At 27.3% G+C, this 22623-nt stretch overlaps 2 protein-coding genes across 4 annotated transcripts; one reads left to right on the forward strand and one right to left on the reverse strand.

Moving 5' to 3' along the window:
• The first annotated feature begins 62 nt into the window (after positions 1–62).
• Positions 63–4461, forward strand: LOC126901671 (repetitive organellar protein-like). Of its 2 annotated transcripts, XM_050678328.1 has the most exons (11): positions 63–159; positions 237–379; positions 775–925; positions 1004–1142; positions 1200–1365; positions 1458–1539; positions 1600–1687; positions 1757–1939; positions 2803–2976; positions 3552–3700; positions 4199–4460. In XM_050678328.1, the coding sequence occupies exons 2-11, from the start codon at positions 316–318 to the stop codon at positions 4320–4322; spliced, it is 1320 nt and encodes a 439-aa protein (XP_050534285.1). In that variant the 5' UTR covers positions 63–159; positions 237–315; the 3' UTR covers positions 4323–4460. The 2 variants fall into 2 exon arrangements, with proteins under 2 accessions (XP_050534285.1, XP_050534284.1); XM_050678327.1 differs by lacking the exon at positions 63–159 and having other exon boundaries at positions 207–379; positions 4199–4461.
• Positions 4462–5813: 1352 nt separating this feature from the next.
• LOC126902657 (uncharacterized) lies at positions 5814–22470 on the reverse strand. Of its 2 annotated transcripts, XM_050680145.1 has the most exons (10): positions 22168–22470; positions 12368–12421; positions 10989–11218; positions 10829–10913; positions 10606–10756; positions 10377–10519; positions 9444–9831; positions 9305–9364; positions 8190–8664; positions 5814–7581 (listed from the first exon to the last, which is right to left on the reverse strand). In XM_050680145.1, exons 2-10 carry the CDS (start codon positions 12408–12410, stop codon positions 7426–7428), a joined length of 1731 nt encoding a protein of 576 aa, XP_050536102.1. In that variant the 5' UTR covers positions 12411–12421; positions 22168–22470; the 3' UTR covers positions 5814–7425. The 2 variants fall into 2 exon arrangements, with proteins under 2 accessions (XP_050536102.1, XP_050536103.1); XM_050680146.1 differs by lacking the exon at positions 9305–9364 and having other exon boundaries at positions 22168–22462.
• Positions 22471–22623: the final 153 nt, after the last annotated feature.

The raw sequence follows: 22623 nt of genomic DNA on the forward strand, positions 1-22623 counted from the left end.
TAACTTCATACACATTAATAAAAGTGATAATAAATAAACTATTATGGATAATAAAATAATACGTTAATTTGAATAATTTTTTCACAAAATATATTATTACAGTTGAGTTCCTTAATTAATCATTGTCCGTGGGATTTCATTCCTAAGTTAATTTGAACTGTAATAAATGAATAATAATAATAGAGATTTTTTTATTGAGTTTATTAATATTGACCATTCATATTTTATTATTATAGGTTTTAACTTAACATTATCAACTTAAATTTGTTTTAATAATTACTTTCGAGCTGCAAATAAAAAAAACTACTTTTAATTATGACAATTCAGACAGAAGAAAGTAATTCATTACACAAAATTGTTGTGTTAAATATATTATCTGGTATGACTTATTATATTTTAGTTATTAATAAAACAATCATTGTATATTATACAATCAATTTGAAATAGCTTATAACCTTTTTTATCCTAAAATCAATCAAATTATTATTTATGTATTATTAAATAATAAAACAAATTATTTTTCTACTATCTAATTGTTGGAAACAGCTTTAAAGAATGGTAACAGTATGAAATATATATATATGAGGATTTTTAAAACTAAAAATCATCTAATACTATTTCTGAATGTTAATAAATTATCTTACAGATTATTGAAAATGAATGCTATAGTTATATCAAACTCCATGAACATAATTTGAAAATTTTTAAAAAAATACTTTTTGAAAAAGTCATAAATGAAACATTTTCTTGTATAATCAAGTATTTTTCTTTTAGCTAATGGTTTTGGTTTAATTAAAGGATCAATTATAATAAATGCTACTTTAAAAGGATTAAAATTACAAACGCCAATGATAGTTGTAAATGATAACAATATAAAGGTGAATATCAATTTAAGATGGTTTATAGATAAATTTGAATTTAAAAAGTAAGTATCTATATAAAGTATATAATAGCTATATGAGAAATAAAAGAGTATTATTTCAAATATGTCTGGTTGTTCAAGGTTACGAATGTATAATGAATCAATTAAAATTGAATGTTTTCAACTGCCTTTTAATGATCCTGATAATTTTGAAAAACTTGGATATCTGTTATTAAAAATTAAAGGGGCTCAAATTATACAAACATCGTCTAGTTGCAAAGTAATACTTAAACATAATTTTTTTTTTTTCCTACTTGGTACATTTATTATATTTCAGATAGAAAATAATATTTACAAGTTAATGGGTACTAAAAATGGTAAATATGAGATGACATTATCTTTACGAATCGAAGATAACAATCCAAAAATTACTGAACTCAAATTAAAAAAAAGTTTAAATTTCAATATTGAAAATAATTCTGGTGAAAGAGTACATCATGAAGGTTAATTCAATAATATATTAATAATAATATGTTTAAAATGCATATTTTTACTAATTAAATATGTAAATAAATTTATAATTCTTTAATTACAGAAGATCTAACCTTCAACAATAATGCTGCTTTAATTTTTAATGAGACTCAAATATTAGAACAACCAGAAATAATACTAAAAAAGTAATGTATATTTCCTGCTTTTAATTAATAGTGTTATACATAATGGAGCATAAATTTTAGTGAATCAGAATGTAGTGCTGCCCAGGAGAGGAACATTAAAGAATTGGAGAATTGGATGAATAAACAAATAGCTCTATTTGATGAGAAGGTGAATGATAATTTAACAATTTTTATTATTGGTTTTATGAATAAACATACATTTTTTTTTTATGACTAGATAAAAATATTAGAAGAACATTTAGTAAAGAAGTTAAAGTGTAATTGTGTAGAAGAAAAAAAACATTTTGAAAATGAACTTGCTTTTCAAATTAATCAATTTAAAGAATGTACCAAAAGTGTTGATAAATTAGTAGTTACACTAAAAGAAAAAGAGGCTCAAATAGCTTCTAGAGAATTAGAAGTATTTTTTTTTTTTAGTTATTTCCTTTAATATATTTTATTTAATCTATATTTAATCATCCAGAAGTGATTGCACGATCACCTCATTTTTTTTTTAAATTTTCATAGTTTATTTTTTATGCTATATTTAGATTAAAACAATTTCTTTTTATAACCTTACCATTTTTATGGCTATTTTAATGTAAAAAGTGTTAAAAATAGTCAGAACGTTAAAAACACAGATTATTCAATATTAATTTAATTGAATTTAAATTTTAGAATTGAACTTATTATGACTAAAAGATTATATTAAAAAAAAAATCAAATATGTTAATAACACAAATATTAATCTAATTTTGTACTATTAAACAAAAAACATTTTTTTAATTTACAATTTTTATACTATTTATTTTTATAAATTGTATTTAAATAATAATTAATCTATATAAAAATCTAATAATAAGTTATTAAAAAGATAGACGAGTTATGAAAATTGTTTTAAAAAAGTCTGACTAATATTTCTAATAGTATCTTATAATTGAATAAATTATAAATAATAATTTAAAAATAAATTCTATAATTTTACCCTAGGGTTTTTGAGAGAGTGAAATATTTGCACTGTCCATTAAAGAAAGCAAACCCATAAATACTAACAAAATTACAAATTAGATCAATACTTTAATAAAAATTATATTTAAAAAATGTACACAAAATAGCTGATACAAAGAAAAGAAAATTGTTGCCTGGAATATCAATTAAGATTAGAGCTCCTTGTAAACAATTTTTAATACAATCTAAATAAAATATATAATATTATTTTATTTAAATAATGTATATTAGATTAAAATAACACTAATATCAATTTAATTAATGTTACTTTTTCAGTTGGATAGTTATAAAAATAATTTAAATGACATAATTCACAATTTACAATCATCTTTGTTGCTTAATAATGCAGAACTTAATACTACTACATTAGAAACTAAGCATGCTGAAAAATCAAATGATGAAATTCAATCCAAATTCAGTATTGAAATATTGCAATTAAAAAATGCTTTAGTAAGTTTCAATTTAATATTAGTATAATACTATATATCTAAAAACAAAATAAACAAATTTTTTGAAGTGAAACTTCTTTATAGAGGATCCAAAAAATAAAACTCAGCACAGTGGGGATGTGGCATAGTTGGGTCAAGTATCTGACAGTGATTAAAAACACTTCGACACAAATCTGTAGATAGTGTTTACTTTTAAAAAATTGATGGATTATTCCAAAAGCTACACAATCTCCTATTTTCTTGTTTATATTCTGATTACAAGTTATGATTTATAAGTGTAATATATATATATATATATATAATAAATATAAATGGTATTATTTAAAAAAAAAGTATGTCGAATAAAGGATGTATATAAATACTAGTTCTCATGAAAAAATTGTATTGATCCATACATATTTCAAAAAGTTATAGCATATGGTCATTTAAGCTGAAGAACTAAAACTTAATATTCTATTATTTGAATGTCTATGAAAGAATTTTCACTTTATCCGTGTGTAATCGTAACACACGCCATTTTTTTTTTTATTGTGAAATAGGTAGTTTTATTTGAATCATTTTTAATTTTATTTATAGATAGATTTAGAAAAACAGTATGGAGAAGCTCATAAATCACAGATGTTTTATAAAGAATGTTGGTCCAAAGCTGTTAGAGAATTGAATCATTGTCGTACACAATTATATAGAACTGAACACAATAACCATATTTTAAACAAGACATCAAAGTAATGATTATACATTTTTTATGTAGGATCGTTTACTATTCGTTAAGCAACAATTAAATTTTCCTTTGATTAATTCAATTGTATGTATCACAAGGAATTAAAAGTTTATTAAAATTATCAGATATTACTAGTAAAAATGTAAATATTGTTTTTAATTCTTGAAAATATTTCAATACATATATTTTTAATTAATCAAATTTGCAAAAATATGATATTATATGAATATATCCTCTTAAAATTAAAATATGCAATTATATGCAAAAAAAATTTTTTTTATGCAGGTTCTTTGTACTGTGAATTATTGACATAATATTAATCTCATAGTTGTGGATATATTCATTAAAACATGTTATTACATTGAATCCCATGCTTTAATCATTTACATTAAATTTATAATAAATAAAATAAAAAATTTTGAAAGAAAAAAAATTTTAAGCCTTGCTATTAATTAGTATTATTTTAATACAATTAACAAACATGTTTATATTTCATATTTAGTGTAAAACCTGTTATTATTGACAAGCATAAAAAAGATGAAAATGTCCAGCATTTATTGAAAGAACTAATTGAATTAAAGCAAAAGATTAATAAAACTACACTTAATAATGTATTTTTTAGTTAACGCTTATTGTTTAAAACAAAATATTGTTTGTTAAGAAAATTTTATATTTATTTCATAGATAATTTATACATGTTTATGACACAAAAGTTCAAGAATTATTGAATTTTTTTTTCTTTAACATATAAGATTTTTGTAATATAATAAAAAAAACTATAAATATATTGTATATGTATAATCATATTTTTATTTAGTCATGGATTTATGACAATAATTATTTTCAGCTAAATAATATCATTGAACGTATTTTTAATAAATCATACAACAGTTCAATTGATCCAACAGTATTTTTTTAGAAAATTAAAAAATAAAATTATCAGAACCTTATTTCTCTTAAAGCTTATAAAGAATAATTAAAGAATACATAGAAATATTCTCATAATGTACAGAAATCTTCAAAAATCATAAAATTATTATAATTTTACAAATATTTTTGTTTGTATTTTATTTGTATTACTTGTTAATAATTATATTTGTATTTTATATAGTTCATATTAAAATTTATTTGCTGTCAAAAAAAATTTTTTTATGAAAGTTTAAGTAGTTATGGTGTATGAGTAGAAATGTTGTTTATAATTGGGGGAAGGTTAAAAAAATCTAATTATTTGGAAAGATTCAAAACAATTTGTCCTTGCTTGTCTTAAACTTTGCTCATACTTGCACTTAAAATAGCAATAAATTAACTTAAATATTTTCATGAGATAATCAAAAAGATTTGGTAAAAAATTTTGATGTTGTGATATAACTATCTTGAATTTAAAATGTAACTAAAAAAGTTTAAATACAAAACCTTATAATTTTATTTTATAAATATTATTTTTATCAAAATGTATTGTGCTGATTTACCTATAAAAATGGCTCTAAGTAATCTCATCACAAATTCTCAAAATAAAGAAAAACTTAATTATGTTTCTCTAGTAAATATTCAAGTATATATTGATGATTCTATGATTTTAACATTAATATTTTTATACACTAGCATTTATTAGGTTTTAAAATTAAAAATAAAATTAAGTCTCCTAAAAATAAATGGTTTAATTTTATTAAATACTATAAAAACATATAACAATTATTTAACATCAATAAATTATTAATAAAACAAAATTTATAAAAGTATAATTTAGGTACATTATGTGCGCAATGAATGTATCAACAGATATGAAAATAAACAATCAATATTTAAAATTATTATGTAATACACATTAAATGCTTTCAATTTAAACAACTCCCTAAACGCATATATATTAGACAAATGTAAAACGTAATATTCATCTATATTTTTTTAAAGTATCAAATATTTCATAATGACTTTTATTCTTATTCAATTTTTATAATATAATAAAATTTTTAATTATAAATATTAGATAAAACATTTTGTATAACTTTGAGATTTGTACATCATTAGAAAAGGACTTATAAATATACAAGTGTATAAATATACAATGTATATGTATAGGGTGGTTCTTATACATAAGTAACATTTTTGTGTAAACATTACTACTTAGATCTAAATAGAAAAACAAAATAACTAATTTTTATGTCACCTCCTTTATCAACTGTTTGATTATTAAATTTGTATATCTTCAGTGTCTCAGACCTAACTGATACATATAATTTTTCATACAATTATGATTTTGTTTTAATATATTTTTTTAATAATTATTGCCTTATTAGACTATGTATAAAGTATATTTTTTATTATTTATCACTATTAAGAAAAAAAATAAAAATAATTTTTTTTTTTTAACTCAAAGCAGCTATTTTTTTAGTCTTTTTTCTTACAAAAATTGTTGATGGATCGATAACAATTTTAGAACAAGTACTCATTGAGTGGGTATGGAATATTGACGATGCATATGTACACCAGTACGAACTGCACCTACCCTCATTACATACCCACACTAAGTACTAAGATCTTACAAACATCGATGGTTGTAACTCAATGAGTACTCAACCTAAAATTGTTCCAACAAAATTTTTTGAAATAAAAAGAGTTAAAAATGGCTAATGGCTAATTCTGAAAAAATTAGAGTTAATATTTTTTTTACTAATTTGAGCCAATTAAAAACTATCCAAAATCATGTTTTACTTAAAATCCACCCTAACATTTACATATAGCTAAAATTATTAAAATATCTTATTATAAATGTTTGATTATTGTACTTTAAGAACTTTCATTAACTTCATGATATCCATTTATAAAATTTATAGGTCATAGTTTTAGATTCAGTTAAATATTTATTTGTTTTATCTTATATACATCAGTTATAAATAGTTTAAACATAAATTATTATTATTATTTATTTATTTTATAATAATTATATTTACTGAGTTACAGAGATGTATGTAAGCTTTAATTTTCATAAAATAATTTTAAAATCGCCTGTTAATGTATTGTAGTATACTTTATCAATCAGTTTTTAACAAAAAACAAAGTCATTAAGTATTAAAATTAAAACAATGTTAGTAAAATAAATAAAATTATGTATTATCTAAACATATTGTCATCATACTCATTAATAAACTATGTTTGTTGTTTCAAATATAAAAAAATATATGTATAATCAAATTTATTATTGTTATGTACAATGCTTGATCTACTGTGCAATTTCTATAGTTTTATTTTTTAATTTATCCTAATATAAGAGTTGGAAGTTCTACTTCAACAAATTACAACCAACTTTAGTACAAATTATGAAGAAGTTTTAAAATGGTATAAACACAAGGAGTAGAAAATTATGTTATATAACAGTTGATGGTTTTTTGTGGAATTAAATAACTCTATACATGCATCCTAGTTTATCAGATTTTGATTTCAGTTAAAAATAGGAACAAGTGAATCATATAAAATGTATCTCTAACAAAAAATGTCAAAAAACTCAATGGTATATAAAAAATACATCATAATTAAATTTTTTAATCATTTTGAAGTCTAAATACTTCAAAATATACTATTGAGGATGCATGTCAACTATTTTAGTAATACAGCTTCCATTTATTTTTTATTTAAAATATAGACGGTGACACAAATATTATGAATCGTAATAAAAATTTAAAATTTAAAATTTTTGTTTTTTATTTTAGTATAGGATGTGCGTTGATAAAATTACATTATGACACATGGCATTGCACAGCACATTGGTAAGCAACAAGGAACTACTGTTGCACCGGAACTCTGTTTTTCTTTGGATTTGTTTTTGCTTTTATATTTATACATTCCTTTGCCTTTGGCTTTCATCTGTGCACGACCCAACTGCCCCTGCTATATAACACCGTGTTAAATTATTATTTTTTTAATTAATTAGGAATTATACTTTTCTTCAAAAAATATTTATCTAACTAATTTGTACGTAAAATGACCCCTTAAATCAGTATATGACTTCCAATTCAACCTATCATCCATCATTTTTTATGGAGGTCCATTTTTTATTTCTCTTTTTGATATATTTTAATATAATTTAATTTTGAGATGAAAAAGGTTTTTTTTTTAATAGCTAAATTTCTTTTGGGTGGCTTAAGTGGTGTAGAGCTATGGAAGATGCCTATTTCTAATAAGAAGGAAATATGAAAGGCCCCTTTTAACTGTTAAAAAAAAAAAAATAGAAAAATTATCATATTTTTTCACTTTATTTTTACATATCTTTGCTTTGATTTTTTGAAAGCCTCATTTTTACTTAAACTACCTCATTATGTGCCGTTAGGTGGAAGCTCTCTCCATTTTCAGTAAATCATTTTACATAAAAATTAGTTAGGATTGGGTCGGATTTTTTTTTCATACAGAGTAGTGTTAGTAAAAAATTAAAACAAATTTTTAATTTCTTACAAATAAAATAAAATTTTGTTAAATAAATAAATAAATTAAAAATTCACCTGTTGCATTTGTTCTTCTTTCTTTACAAATGTTGTAGAGCCGGGTGGATAATACACAGCTGGTCCCGCTACCGACGGGGTGACAACGGTTTCATTGACTTCTGTCAATTTTTCTGGTGCTTTTGGAGTAGCTTCCGGTTGTGGTTTCTTTATAGGTACTGTATATTCAGCTGGATAATTCTTATTTCTGTCGTTGAAGTCATTGGATTTATTTGTGTGGTATTCACGTTCACTATGATAGTATTCCGTTTTATCGCCAAAAGATGCCATTAGATCGTCCAATTTTTTGGGCGGTTTTTGCTGTCCAGGCGAATCGATTTCCTCTCGAGGAAATGGCGATTGTCTAAGTGGCAACTGTTCTTGATGAACTGGAGATGTATATCCGTTGGGTGTACCATACTTGGTGTTTTGTCTTGTCTCGCTAGAATACTTATATGAGTAAACTGTTTGCTGGCCAGGTGGTGTGCTATCCACACTATAGAAATGACACAATTAACATACATCAACGTGATTAAAAATGTTATAGGCGTTAATCATAATTGTAAAATAATCCCACTACATTAGTATAATTTATCAGTAGCTTTAGTCTAAAAGAACAACATGCTGAGAATTTCTTTCTTTTTTTTAAATAATAATAATTTAACACAATAATTATTATAGTATAAAATTTTTGTATTAAAGAAAATTTTTTTTTTCTTTAATACAAAAATAGGTTTTCTTACAAAGAAAATTTAGAAAACAGTGCGAGAGCCCATAAATCTCGGCCGACAAAAATCATTTTGTTTAAGGTCTTCATAAAATAACAATATAAGTAATAATCATGGACCTTAAAAGGTCACATAATACACTAGCGATGTGATCTAAGAAAATCTTAGATCATGTTTCTAATGTTCATATTTTTTTTAAGGTAATTATTTAAAAAATAAAAAGGGAAACCCGTGTATGTTTTTTTTTTTACTAGTCTTTAAGACCTAAGCTACGAGTTCATTAACAATTTAACGGTTAATAAAAATATCGAATATACTTAACGTACAATTCTCTTAATTAAAAAAATAATAGAAACGTACACCCTCACGTACGATCACAACAAACCTCTTACATAAACAGTTACTGACCTCACAGGGAAACGTCGGGTTACAGGGGGCGTGGCATGAGCGACCCAAGACACCTCTTCGCTGTGACATACACACACTCATTACAATTCCTCGATATTAATTAATTCATTATAAATTCGTTTTACAATAAAATACTCACTTGATCCTGCTCGGATCTGATGGGCTGAACTTCTGCACAGGACCAGGTGATACGGTTTTAGATGTGTAAGTATCAATACTGGAATAGCTTTTAGGTTCTAATGGTTGATGTATAGGAGAGCTTGGCCTATATGTCCTTGGGGACCGCGGAACGTCCCTGAATGATCGGTTTTGACTTTCCGAACGATACTCCTCCGAGTAATTATACACTTTGGACTGATCAGGCTCAATGAGGGGTACACTGTATGGCTCATAAGAAGTATAGGTTGTAGTACCGGGAATCACTTTCTTCGTTGTTTCCTTGGAGTACACGGAAGTCTGATAAGTCCCTGGTGCCTTATTTTCTAGTAACTTAGAGTAACTGTGAGCATTATCGATTTCATCCAGACCTATAAACATCCAAAAAATACCTTAATTAATTTTGAATTTACGGAAAAATATGACATATAAACATGAATTTAATTAAAAATGTTTCGTTTACCAAGTGCTCTCTCTTTTTAGCATTTTAACTTAACAAAAAAAATAGCGTAAACTCGGGATATGTTTTATATTGAGCTTTCCATAATTTTATAATCAAAATATTTTATTCATCTTTTAGAAGAATTTTAGACTTTTTCGAAAATTTCAAATATCTAACAGATTAAAATATATTTAGATTCTAGTGTGGCTTAGGTCTTATGGGCTACTTATAATATCTTATTGGATGCCTTTTACATCAAATATTCTGCTTATCATTATATAAATTATGAAATCATTATCAAAATAAAGGTCAACATTTTATTCGGAATGAGCTCCACATTAATTCCCACTGGCTTAAGAGTACCTAACGTATTCATTACGATTAGTCCTCATTATTATGCCTCTACCATGAACATAATCATTCACATGTGATATTATACTTGAATATTGAATATTGAGTTGTTTATATACTTACCTAAAGGTTTTCCGCTGGACGTTGAACTTTCATATTTGGAAATAATTTCGCTGGTAACAGGAGCTTTGTTAACGCTACCGTATTTATGTTCTTCATGTTTGCTGCTATACTGTTTATATGGCGTACTGCTCATCAAAGGTTTACTGTAAATAAAAATAAAAATGAAGACTAATATTTAAAAAATATTTTTTATCATCTTAAAGTTTTTTTGTGATTAAATTTATCTTACATATTTGTAGACTCGTTAGTTGATAACTCGTGTCTAGAATATCCAGTCCTTTGTGAATGGTTTAAGTCATCCAACAAAGAGTCTAGTTCTGATATATTTTTCTTCAAGTTGGTACTACCTTTTAATTCATGTCTGGGCAACGAACCTTTAGCTAGAAATTATAATTTAAATAAATACATCAGTTCTCAATTACAAATAATAAATATGAACATCAGGTTCTTACTCTCAGTAGATTGTTTGTACTCATAGGACGAGACCGTTTCGTAACCACCGGCATTCTTTCCACCACCGGCTCCAGTAGTCTGCCTCTGTGTATGAGTAAAAATCTTTTAGTTAAATTATTATTAAAAAACACCGCAATATATTTATTAAACGACATTAACCAACAAATCAACCGACTGAAGATCTGGTAATCGTTCGTTGAGTACAGAAGATTTATTGCCCGGATTAAGGTACTCTATTTCATATTCTTTATTAGTTTCTGTTTGACCATTTCCAACAGTCCTAGAAGTGCTCTTTGATACCTCCCTGTAACCTGTTGACGATGGGTTGCCCACCAATGGATTGTTTTTATTTCGGGGAAGTGTGGATTGCAAGTCGTCCAGCAAAGACTCTATAAAATTAAAAAAATTGTCCAATTTTTATTTATTTTTATTACTTGTGAAAACATTGCTTTTTAGTCGTAGTGTCATTTAAAAAATAGAAAAATGAAAATGGTATAGACGAATAGGTGAAACGACCTTATATATGTAAATGTTTATTTAAGGGGTTTTCTATTTTTATATATTGTATTCGTTACGGTCCAGACATCCGAAATGTGTCAACGTTCAAACTAACTGTAACGGAACATAAATAGCTTTTGGAAATGAAACACGGTTTAATATTTTTTATTTATTTATAGATATATATTTACATACACCTTGCTTACGGTGAGCCCAGACACATTTCCTTTCCATTTCCGTCCCTTGTTCTTGCGAAATAAGAAAATATTAAATCAAATCAAAATAATTCTACCAGTACTTTTAGCTGGCACGAATTTTTGTTATAATTATATTGGATGGATGTCCAATTGGATTTCGCTAGGTAATTAGAAATGATTCAGAATAAAAAAATTAATAACTTTATAACAGAAAAATAAGAATAATGTAATCGTTATGTAATTCTTTAATATAATATATCCCGCAAATATTTTAGATGAAAATTGCATTTAGAATCAAATTTTTAATACAAGTAAAATACGAAAGGAAGTGTCTAAATAAAAGAAAAAAAATGCTTATCGTAATAAATTAATTTTATGGATTATTTTTTCTAATCTATGTATCTTTTAATGAATATAGTTTGTTTAATAACTATTACAATAAGTAATTAACATATAATTTTAGAAACTAATTATAACCATATCTTTTAAAAATACATCAAAATAGAAGCGAATAAAATGCTTTGATATGGCTCATAAATGCAAATGAACATTGAACTCAATAAAATTAATTGTGGTTACAGTTATCAACTTATTCTTAATTCACTTAATTAGTTTTTAAATACTTCTAATTAAACGATTTTTCCGTTTTAAAGCATACTGCGAGGAGGCGCTTCGAAACTTACGAGCATCAAAAATTATAACATTAAATTCCTAATCGTGATTTTACTCATAAACGATCGTTTCCTCGAGAAGTACATTTATGGAAATAATTACATTGGTAAAGTGAGTAACCATACCGATAAATACGTGACTAATCTATTGTCCATTCGTTCTTACACTTACCTAGTCTTGCTTCGCCTTGATTTTGGTTTTGTCGGCTATACATTGTTCTGTATCCTGCAACATTATCATAAACATTCAAATGTTATCATAAAAATATATAAAATATTAACTTCATAGTAGTTAGTATTCACTATATAGATTCGTATTAATATAAATTAAAGTTTGTTATTAACATTTNAGTTTTTTTAAATTAATAATATTTTTAATATAGTTTTAATTTTACTTAATTAACTAGCCACAAGTGATCAATTTTTATTATACCAATATATATTTCTAGAATCTACACCAAGAATAATAAAATTATTCAGGAGCTCATTTTCCACTTATTTTACTCTATTATAATCATAATATCACAAATGATTAAATATTAAAAAAAAAACGCAGTGCAACCCCCAGAATAAGTCATTAATGATTTATCAGAACGAATGCAGTAAATCATATCATTTTAGGTGTTTAAATTAATAATTATAGTAATGCAAGTCATTTCAAGAATAAAACTTAAAATATATTTAGAAGATCAATCATAATGAGTAGAGTTATGTCATTATTTTAGTATCCATAGACGCGAAAACACGTGACTTCGAAAGTTCTCAACTATGACGTTGACATTGTCACTAATTTTACACAATCATTGCTTGAATTGCAATGTTTTTCGACTTTTGCGTCAAAGCCAACATAATGGCAATTGACCCATTTCATTTTTTGAAACTTTTCAAAACAAAACGGTCTATTTTTACTAGCTCTCGAAAAATATATTTGGGCAATTCTATAGTTGAACTAGTTTTGGATCAAATTAAGCGAGCATAAAATTTTGTTTTCTTTAGAGCATAAAATCTTGTTTTCGAGTCTTTTTTGCGCCAGATTGTAAGACTCTTTGTAGTGAAACTATTTTTAAAAATACTGCTGATATGCCCATGAAAAGATATTGAGGAATTTGCATGTTTAGAATAATTCCGCCTAATACGATTGATAAAAAAATATAAACAAAAATAAATGTGTAGTCAGTGTAATGATAATAATGGACACGTGTGACGATCGTTTATGTTCACATTTTGTCTTATGAGAGGATTGCGGATGAATGAGCCTGTCTTGGCCTTGAGCCATGATTTAATCTAGTCTTTCCTATTTTGCAACAAAATATTGTCAGAAAAAAATGGATCATTTCTTATTTATGTATGTAGCACTCATGTGCTATTTTTAAGGCGAGGGCGGGAGTATTTAAAAAAATAAATATTGCACATTAGTATATTCTAATAATATTTTGCAAATGCAGTTTTATTTTTATAATTTTGGCTCAATTTCATGAAATTAAGATTTTCTTCCGAGAAAAACAAACGTTTTATGCTTGTCGAAAGACCCTTTTTAAAAATGATTTATAAAGTCGATTTGGTTATGCAATGTTTTATGCTGTGTTATAATTTTTTAAACGATATTAATCAGTTGTGTAAGGCAACTAACTGGATTACCAAATCATAAGAAAACATTTTTTATTTTGACGGTTTTGAACTTGGTCTGGCAGTCCTTATAATGTGAAACATAATCCTTACGACGAGGCGCCACAACACTGTGACATAATGTGTTATTATAAAATATTGTTGTAAAATATTAATGACCTATTAATGTGTGTTCAATGTGAAACAAAATATAAAAAATACCGACTAGTCATCCCATAATTCTCCATGTTTAACAATAATGCATACGGAATGCTGAAGGTATACGTTTAAAAAGCGTTTTTGGTATTGTTAGTTCGAATAACATTATATCCTTCGCATCTTACAGCCTGGACACGGTCCAATGGATTTTATAATATGAATACGCCGACTATGTAGTGTCGTATAAATTCAGTTTTGGTAAAATAATAGTACACCAATCTTCTATTTGTTGTATCTGCAAACATCTGCAGTGCCCATAAGGTTTTGTATGTAAAAAGTATTGTTAAGAATTTTACTCACGGACATGCTTCTGTATTAGAATAAACAACACAACTGTTAATGATTAATAGCGAGTGGGCTTTTGAATACATTATGGACAGACTATCCACTGATGAATTAATACAGTCCATTAGAAATGAAAATAATTTTCGTTCTACATTTGCGTAATTAGTACGCATCGTAAAGTAAAGAGTACTCACGGCTAATGTGTGATTATTCTCTGGCACACACATGTTTTATGTCCAGTTGACTCTCGAAAACAACACCTATTCGATTATTTACTCTTGCCAGTGGTTCAGAAACACGAATTATTTATGCGTAGGCAAATCGTACAAAAAAATAACAAATAATAGTTCCGCACCGAATTTAAATAATTACAAGATAGACGATTTTGGTTCGAATCTATCGCTGTTTGACTATTTCTATTGATCTCCTGCAGGTCTACCATTCATTATTGTATTATTCAATCACTTAGTTTTTTCAGCGGTTAATTAGTTAATAGTCATTGAAAAAAACATTCATTATATTAATAGTGTAATTACACCCAACAAAAATGATTGTAATTAGTGTATTCTTAAATTACTTTAATTGCATTGTCTTTTTAGATTGTACTTAGTTATTAAGAATGTTTAATTATATTTTCTATGCATTAAAACAAGCCTAAAAAAATAAATAAACACATTAAGAGTTTAGACGATTTTATATTAGGCCGCATTTAAGGGGGAAAAGGGTGAGATTATCCGAGACGGCACTACTATATAAAAAATTATAAATTATAGAGTTCAAGATTTTTTTTGCTCATTTAAATTTAAAAAAAGTAGCAATACATAAAAATTAGAGAACTTTTTTATAATTTTTATGAGCAAAATAAAAAAGTCGTCGGGGGCAGCAGAGTTGAGTACCCCAGGCGGCACGATTCCTAAATGTGGCCATGATTTTAAATTATTTATTTAATAACGTTAAGAATAAGACTTGATCTTGAATGCACTTCATATGGTAAATGGACCGGAAGGTGTGTTTTTTCCTACACGTTAACAATGCATGCCTATCAAATTGAGAAATTCGGAATGCAAAATACGACCTTGGCTTGGCGGACGCATTAAAAATATAAATAAAAACGCCTTTTTGAGGAGTAGACCTACACCTAAAAGATTTACGTTATGAAGAAATTTCTATTTGCGTGACCGTGTTGAAATTTAGAAGCCTCTAATTACATAAATAAACGTTTATTATACATAAAGAGTGACATACTGTCTATATGGTACTTAAAATGTATATGGGTAACGTTAGCACCAGCAAATAAAGTCAATGAATAAACATCAATAGCAGGTTTTCTTTGCCATGAACATCTAAGGTAAGGCTCTCATAAAAAAGTAGACAGATTATATACTTTGTTAACGATTAACTCAAACAACTTAAATTAAATGAAAACATTCGTTATTTTCAATAAATTAAACCTTAAGGAATAATATTTTAATAAAACTAGTAAAAATTTCACAAGTATAAATCGAGACCAGAGTTCTAATTATTGTGGATAAAACATCATTTTTTATTTTTACTAGAGTAAATTTTAAAACGAAAACCTTACTGGAGGACAAAAACTCATTTAGAAAATTTCATACTACAGGAAAATATAGGACAAAAAATCATATCGAGCGTGGCAGTAGGGCATTTTCCCTTTTAAACAAACATAAAGCAGTGGGAAGCAGTGGAGGAAGGGCGGTAAATCCGTTAATATGGATAGACGTGTGACCGTGCGACCAAATAAGGAGAAGAGTGGTTGCCGCGCGCCACAGTGGCGGCGTCAATGACGTAAGACCGAAAACGGACGGCAGCGGCAAAATCGGCACGGCGAAAACGGCCACGGACCGCGACGTTTTGCCCGGGGAGTGTCGGAGGCAAAGTGGCGACCTTGTAGTTCTTACCGCTACATGTGTGTAAAGTATACGTTTTAACGACAATCAGGTTGACCTTGTCCGCGTCGAGTCGTTGCAGTCAATCCTCGTTTTTTATTTATTATGGCACCAGAGTAAAGCCCGCGCCCATTCGATGCGTCCCTCGTCCGCACCCTTCGCTTCCTCTTGTTCAATCCGAATAGTTTACAAAATCCCAAGAAGCAAACAGCAACGTCGTTGCGAATGTCAGTCTCGAACAGGTGTTCACTACAGAGTACACATATACACCCACTAACTCAAACGGTTTTCGTATAACAATAACAAAACATTAGCAATACTGGTTTTTTTTTCATTCAAAAGGCATACACTGGAAGTTAACACTTGTCCATTTACTTAATTCTTAATGAGTGTATAAGCTAGTCACATTCGAGTTCCTGTTGTAAAATTTACAAAATTTCATTTACACTTAACTAATGGATTTTATAAATATTTGGGTACTAAGACCAACTTCCATTAATAATTAAAATTACCAGTTTAANACTAAGACCAACTTCCATTAATAATTAAAATTACCAGGCTTCATATTTGCTGAGATTTATGTTTAGTTTAAATTGCATGACAGTTTTATTATGTTTATTCATTCTCGAGTTACTTTTTTATCCGACATGATTAACGTAATCTCAGCTCGTTTTAATTTATATTCTTAGTTAAGTATACTTCAATAACTTCTTAAAATTATAATGTTTGAATCTAAATAAGTATTACTCAAGTATCCATTGACTGTTGACATATTGAGGATAGTGAAAGAGGGTGGTAATATTGTTTTTATTTATTTGTCCATATTTTAAAAAACAGGCACAACTGGAGACCATGTTGTTCTATGTCATGTGTAAAATATCATTTAATGCATATAAAGTCTAAACTAAGTGCCAAATAGCACATCAAGTTCTAGTAATTTGTTAAAGAGCTTTTGGCTCATGACGTATGTGTCAACGATTAGTAAATGTTCCACATGATTTTCATTAGATATAAAATTACAAAGAAATATACTAATTTTTGTTACTGTAAGCAAAAATTATCAACCAACAATGTCATATGTACAAAATCAAATGCTAGTGTATAATATTAAATAACACTCATGATACAATAAATTTATTCTTTTTGTAATATAAACTATTATTAAAAAAAAAAAAAAATGATGTTTCATTAAATCGGATAATAAAATATAACCAAATGCTAACAACACTTAAAAAGATCACGTGAATAATTTCTTTACACAGAAATTTTCAATCAATAAAAAAAATAATAAAATTTATAGTGTATAATTTTAATAAAAAGAGAAATTGTTGGTACTTTAAATCAACGAAAAAGGTCAACATTTCTAACACTTGTCATTTTTTAGTTACTCTACAACTAAAGCAAATGAGTGTAAACAAAGGGAATAGACAACACAAAAATTATAATTCCAATATCTATTTAAAAAAATTTTCCTAGCTTAAGTTGTAGAACCATATGTTTTTAGTAAGTCATCAAATATAACATTTGAACTTAATAAAATCACAGACTATATGAAACTTTTCCATATAGTCTACAGTACAATAATTATATGTTAAATAGGCCTATATTCTTGACCTTAATCTTTAGTTTCCACTCAATGATGTTTTTACAATGATTTTGAATTTAAACACAATATAAAGAGTAAATTAATGAATTTATTAAAAATCTGTGCAATGATAATAGAAATCTTTTGCAGATATTACTATATTAGATGACCTATAACGCCTAAACAAACAATGTTCGCAATTATGTTAAAATCAAATTTTAGGTTTTGAAAGTTTTATCGAAAAAATGCTTCCTACACAAATTGGTTAACTTATTAATACGTTTAGTTTGTCCACTGAAACAAATATAAAGCAAAAAACGGTTTAAAACAGTTGGAGGAACCACAGATATTTATGCAATTTCAATGGTTTTTATTTAAACATTTTTGTTTTTATAAACACTCTTACGGATAGTGTTAAATCGACTGACGAAATGCAAACAATTGGAAAAATGTGAGCAATATTCTAAATTGATATTCACATAAACATTTCCATGATATTTTGATCACAACATCGCCAATCTCATTGCTATGATACAACCATTTAACCCAGATGTTGTTTTAAAAATAAAATGTCATGTCGTAAAACTGTAAGATACGGCATCGTTAAAGTGATTTGGTTTTTAATAAATGACAAATTCTGACGTCTTCAGTCGTTCTTTGTTTAATACCGTAATTTATGACGACTTTTCTATAAGGTCACAATGGTACAAATCTACTGTTTATTGCAAGTCCTAATGGTTATATTCTTAGTGATACTTTGCATTTATAACGTCCAGAATTTGCCCAAGTTGTTTTTTAAACGCATATAGTAAACAACGGTTTTAAATTACAATATTTAAATATTAACCAGTAATCATACCGTCAAGGACCTCGAATCTCCAATAAGTAAATTAATATCTTTGAACGATATTTTATTTTAATTATTACAACTGATTTAAGCATTGGACAAGATTGAAAAATTAATGGTTAACCTGAAAGTTTATTCCTATTCATATCCTCTCTAATGATCACATATCCCAAATGATTATTTTGCACTGAATTAGACATAGTAATTTAAAATTTAAGAGATGAATTGTACAACTTTTATCGTTTAATCGTTGAACAGTTATGGAGAAATATACATCTACTAAAGTAATTAAATAAACTATTGAGTACACCCACGTTTTCTGGTAAATACAACACAAGACGAATTTACCTTGAGCCCTACAGTATGTGTTACATGTATTAAATTATTAGTAGGTATGTTCGATCATTAAAACTTAAATATTTGATCTATCCATTCCTGCCAGCAAGACGATTGTGTCTCATTATAGTGTCACATTGCAACTTATCATTTAAATGTCGAGTGGGTATTATGTTCGCCTAGTAGAAAATAGCGTTTGAAGTCTAAGAATAAAAAAAAATTATGTGTTTTCGATCGTCACCAATTAAATTAATTACATCTCAAACTTTTCAACATTTTTACAATCAAGTAGGCATTATGATTTACAAATAATATACGTTTGATTTTGCACAAGTGTGTCGATGGTCTGTCTATTTTTAGCAAATTGTAATTCAACAGAAACATCATCGTAAATCCACCCACATTTTTGACCGTTAAGTATATATTTTTTTTAGTCATGATGCCAAAACCGGACGATCCTTGCGATTCGAAGACCGGAAGTGATGACATTTTTTTTTACAGTTTCGCAACTGTAAGTTATGATTTTATTTTATTATTTGTCGCGTGGGTATACTAGCTTTCGCCCCCGTTTAACTTTAGTAACACTAATATACAACAATATTAGAATTATTTATGCCTATAACAAAACAAGCACCGGCGGTCTAATTCATCAAGGGCTATATTTTAATTTAAAGTTAATGTAATAAAACATTTCTTTTGGGTCGTATGCGTAAGCTCATTGAGAGAAACGATAGAAATCGTAAGTCTTGTGTTAATCTTAATGTTGGCTTGAGTCCACAGGCGGCTGACTCAGCGACGGTTTAAATTTAAAACAAGATTTGTAAAATTGGAAGACGGTAAAAAAGTGTAGCAAAGAAAAGGCCGCAAATCGCGAACGTCATAAAAGCAGACGCCTTCAAATTAATAACAATCATAATAAAAGTTTTTTTTAATGGACTCGTTACAAATGGAAAGATATCTGTTAGTACTGTATGATTACAATTTCATGATCTACTTTTGACATAAATGAAGACTAAAAATAATACCTCTAGTCAAGGCCTTTAGATTTAAGCAATAATATCAAACGTAGTATTATTTTAATCCCCCGACTTTATTATTTTTTGATGTTCAATTTTAATAGGTTTCGGCTGTTTTTTACTACTATCTTAATCCACAACCATGTTTAATCCTTGTTCATAATCTTTTAAAAAATAAGTTACCTTGTGTATATTTTGTATGTAGTACTATAATGGGCATTATATTTGTATCAATATATTTTTTTAACACGCCATGTCTATGGTAAATATAAAGAATGTATTACTATCGGTACACTTTGAACAGGTTATCCGTGTAATATTTATGGCGAGTACGCTCGTATATTTGGCGATTTATTACACTTAAAATAATAAAACTAATCAACTTAATTGATATCCTCTGCAATCTTTTCGGGTATTCATCGACTTAAAAAAGTTTTTGAATAAATATCAAAGGTCACGACGTCTATTGAAATTTATGTCTGTATCTGTAGCGTTATGGTGTATCGGTTATCGATAGTAAACATATTGCGTCCATTCAACACTTGCCTCNAGTTTTTGAATAAATATCAAAGGTCACGACGTCTATTGAAATTTATGTCTGTATCTGTAGCGTTATGGTGTATCGGTTATCGACAGTAAACATATTGCGTCCATTCAACACTTGCCTCGACCTGTCACAAAGTCTATACCACAAATTGCAATAGTTCTATAAGGACGCTTTTTACCTTCGAGCGGAAGTAGCATCACCTTTTGTAGTCGTTGAAATAACCTATTGATTGACGTGCATTTGTTATGATTAATCATATCACACCTATTGTTTTTTTTTTGTTTTTATTCGGCGATAGTTCATTGAACAAAAAGAGTCTGTATATTATTAAACATAAAACTATTCATTAAACTAGCTGAAAATAGATATTAATCACGGATAACATTCGATGAATTTAGTACAAAAGTTAGTTGATATAAGTAAATAGAAATAACAGAGGTACAGTTTTTACTATAAGAATTTTTTGCATTTAACTCAATATTCTACGTGATAAAAACAATTACCGGAATAACATCAAAAGAGTAAATGTCATACGGGTTTCCATACGTATCCATAAATGATGAGAAAGTTTCAGGTGTGTTTGTATAGTTCAAAATACTATAAGCATTATAATTTATAGATTTCTACAGAGTCCATTGAACAAAAGAGATGTTTTGAAAAAGTATACAACAATTGCTATGTAAATTTATATTTTATAAGCGTTGTGCTGATGTTTTATAATAATTTGGACTTGCGGAGACAAAGTGAAGCGATTTCAGTCAAAATCTTTATTGCAGAGGAGTTGACCGGCAAATATAAGTAAGAAAGAAATCTCTTGAAGTAACTAAAGTGTTGTACTGAAGGATATATAGAAATGAACGCTTAAAAGTCATTAACCATTTTGTGATTTATTGTGTAATGCAAATTATATATTCATATGATAAAATATTAAAACGAACAGTTATTGCTAATTTTTATTACAAGTTAAAAATATACTTCGAAACAAAATATTATTTAAATTTTTTTTAGATTGTTAAAACTCAAGATTTTTTTTATTATTAAGAACAGCATTGCAAAATAAGCAACTTTTAGCTTCACACTTAGAATACTTTGTTTTGATAGATTAAATCTTATCAATTCTGTACTCACTAAAAAACCCTTATTATTAATGAGGTATTAAGGGTATTATTATTTTTTTTACAAAACTCTACAATTTTTGTATAAAAAAAAAACATTTTTTTAACGAACGTATACTGAATGAATACCATAAGCACACTGTTTTACTTTTTTAATTACAGCGAATGCTAATTTAATATAAATTCAAAACTTAAAATGATCGTTTGAGTATTCCCCAATGCTTAGTAACAAATACTTCCTTAAAGTAATCGCGTACAAATATTGATCAAACGCGATTTATTGGGTGGTACATTTTACCAAAAAAGAAATCGTGTGCACTTTTCATTTTTGGGAAAAAATAAGGCTTTTCAAAAAAAAACATTAAGAAGTAACTTTAAGTATAAGTCAATGGAACACTAACGTCCGTTTATAATATTCAGGACATTTATAAAATAAAAACATCTTATTCTATTATCAATGTCTCTAAAAATGTAGATGAAAAATTTAATGCTAAAAATAATGTAACGTACCTTGTTTGAAGTGATGTCATATAAAAGTTAAACAGATGAGGAGGCGCGTCGTCGCACTTTTGAAGAAACGGTTCGCGTTTTCCGACTTTTCGGTGCTGTGGCGAAAACTTTAAGTTGCGGCAAAGACGTCGAGCACGAACGGTCTGCCAACTTTTACTGTGCAGACGGACTTCGCGTGAGGAAACGTGCGAAGCGTGTAGGCAATAGAGTGTGGGCGTGGAATGGTCTTGTCGGCTACTACGGCAGTTCTGCTTGTCGATGGTGGTGGTAATAGTAATAGTAGTAGCGTGCAAACAAGACCGTTGTCACCAAACGCTTGACCCGCAGACACTCGACGGATCATTTGCTTCAGGAAAATAGAAATTAAAACGCGTTTTTTATCCTGAAATTCAAACAAGTGGTACTGTTAGTAGACGACGATGATCGAAGACAAGTGGCATTGGATTATGCTCACAA

The sequence above is a fragment of the Daktulosphaira vitifoliae genome, unplaced genomic scaffold, assembly GCF_025091365.1.
Source record: "Daktulosphaira vitifoliae isolate Bord-2020 unplaced genomic scaffold, ASM2509136v1 Scaffold_3, whole genome shotgun sequence".
Taxonomy (NCBI): domain Eukaryota; kingdom Metazoa; phylum Arthropoda; class Insecta; order Hemiptera; family Phylloxeridae; genus Daktulosphaira; species Daktulosphaira vitifoliae.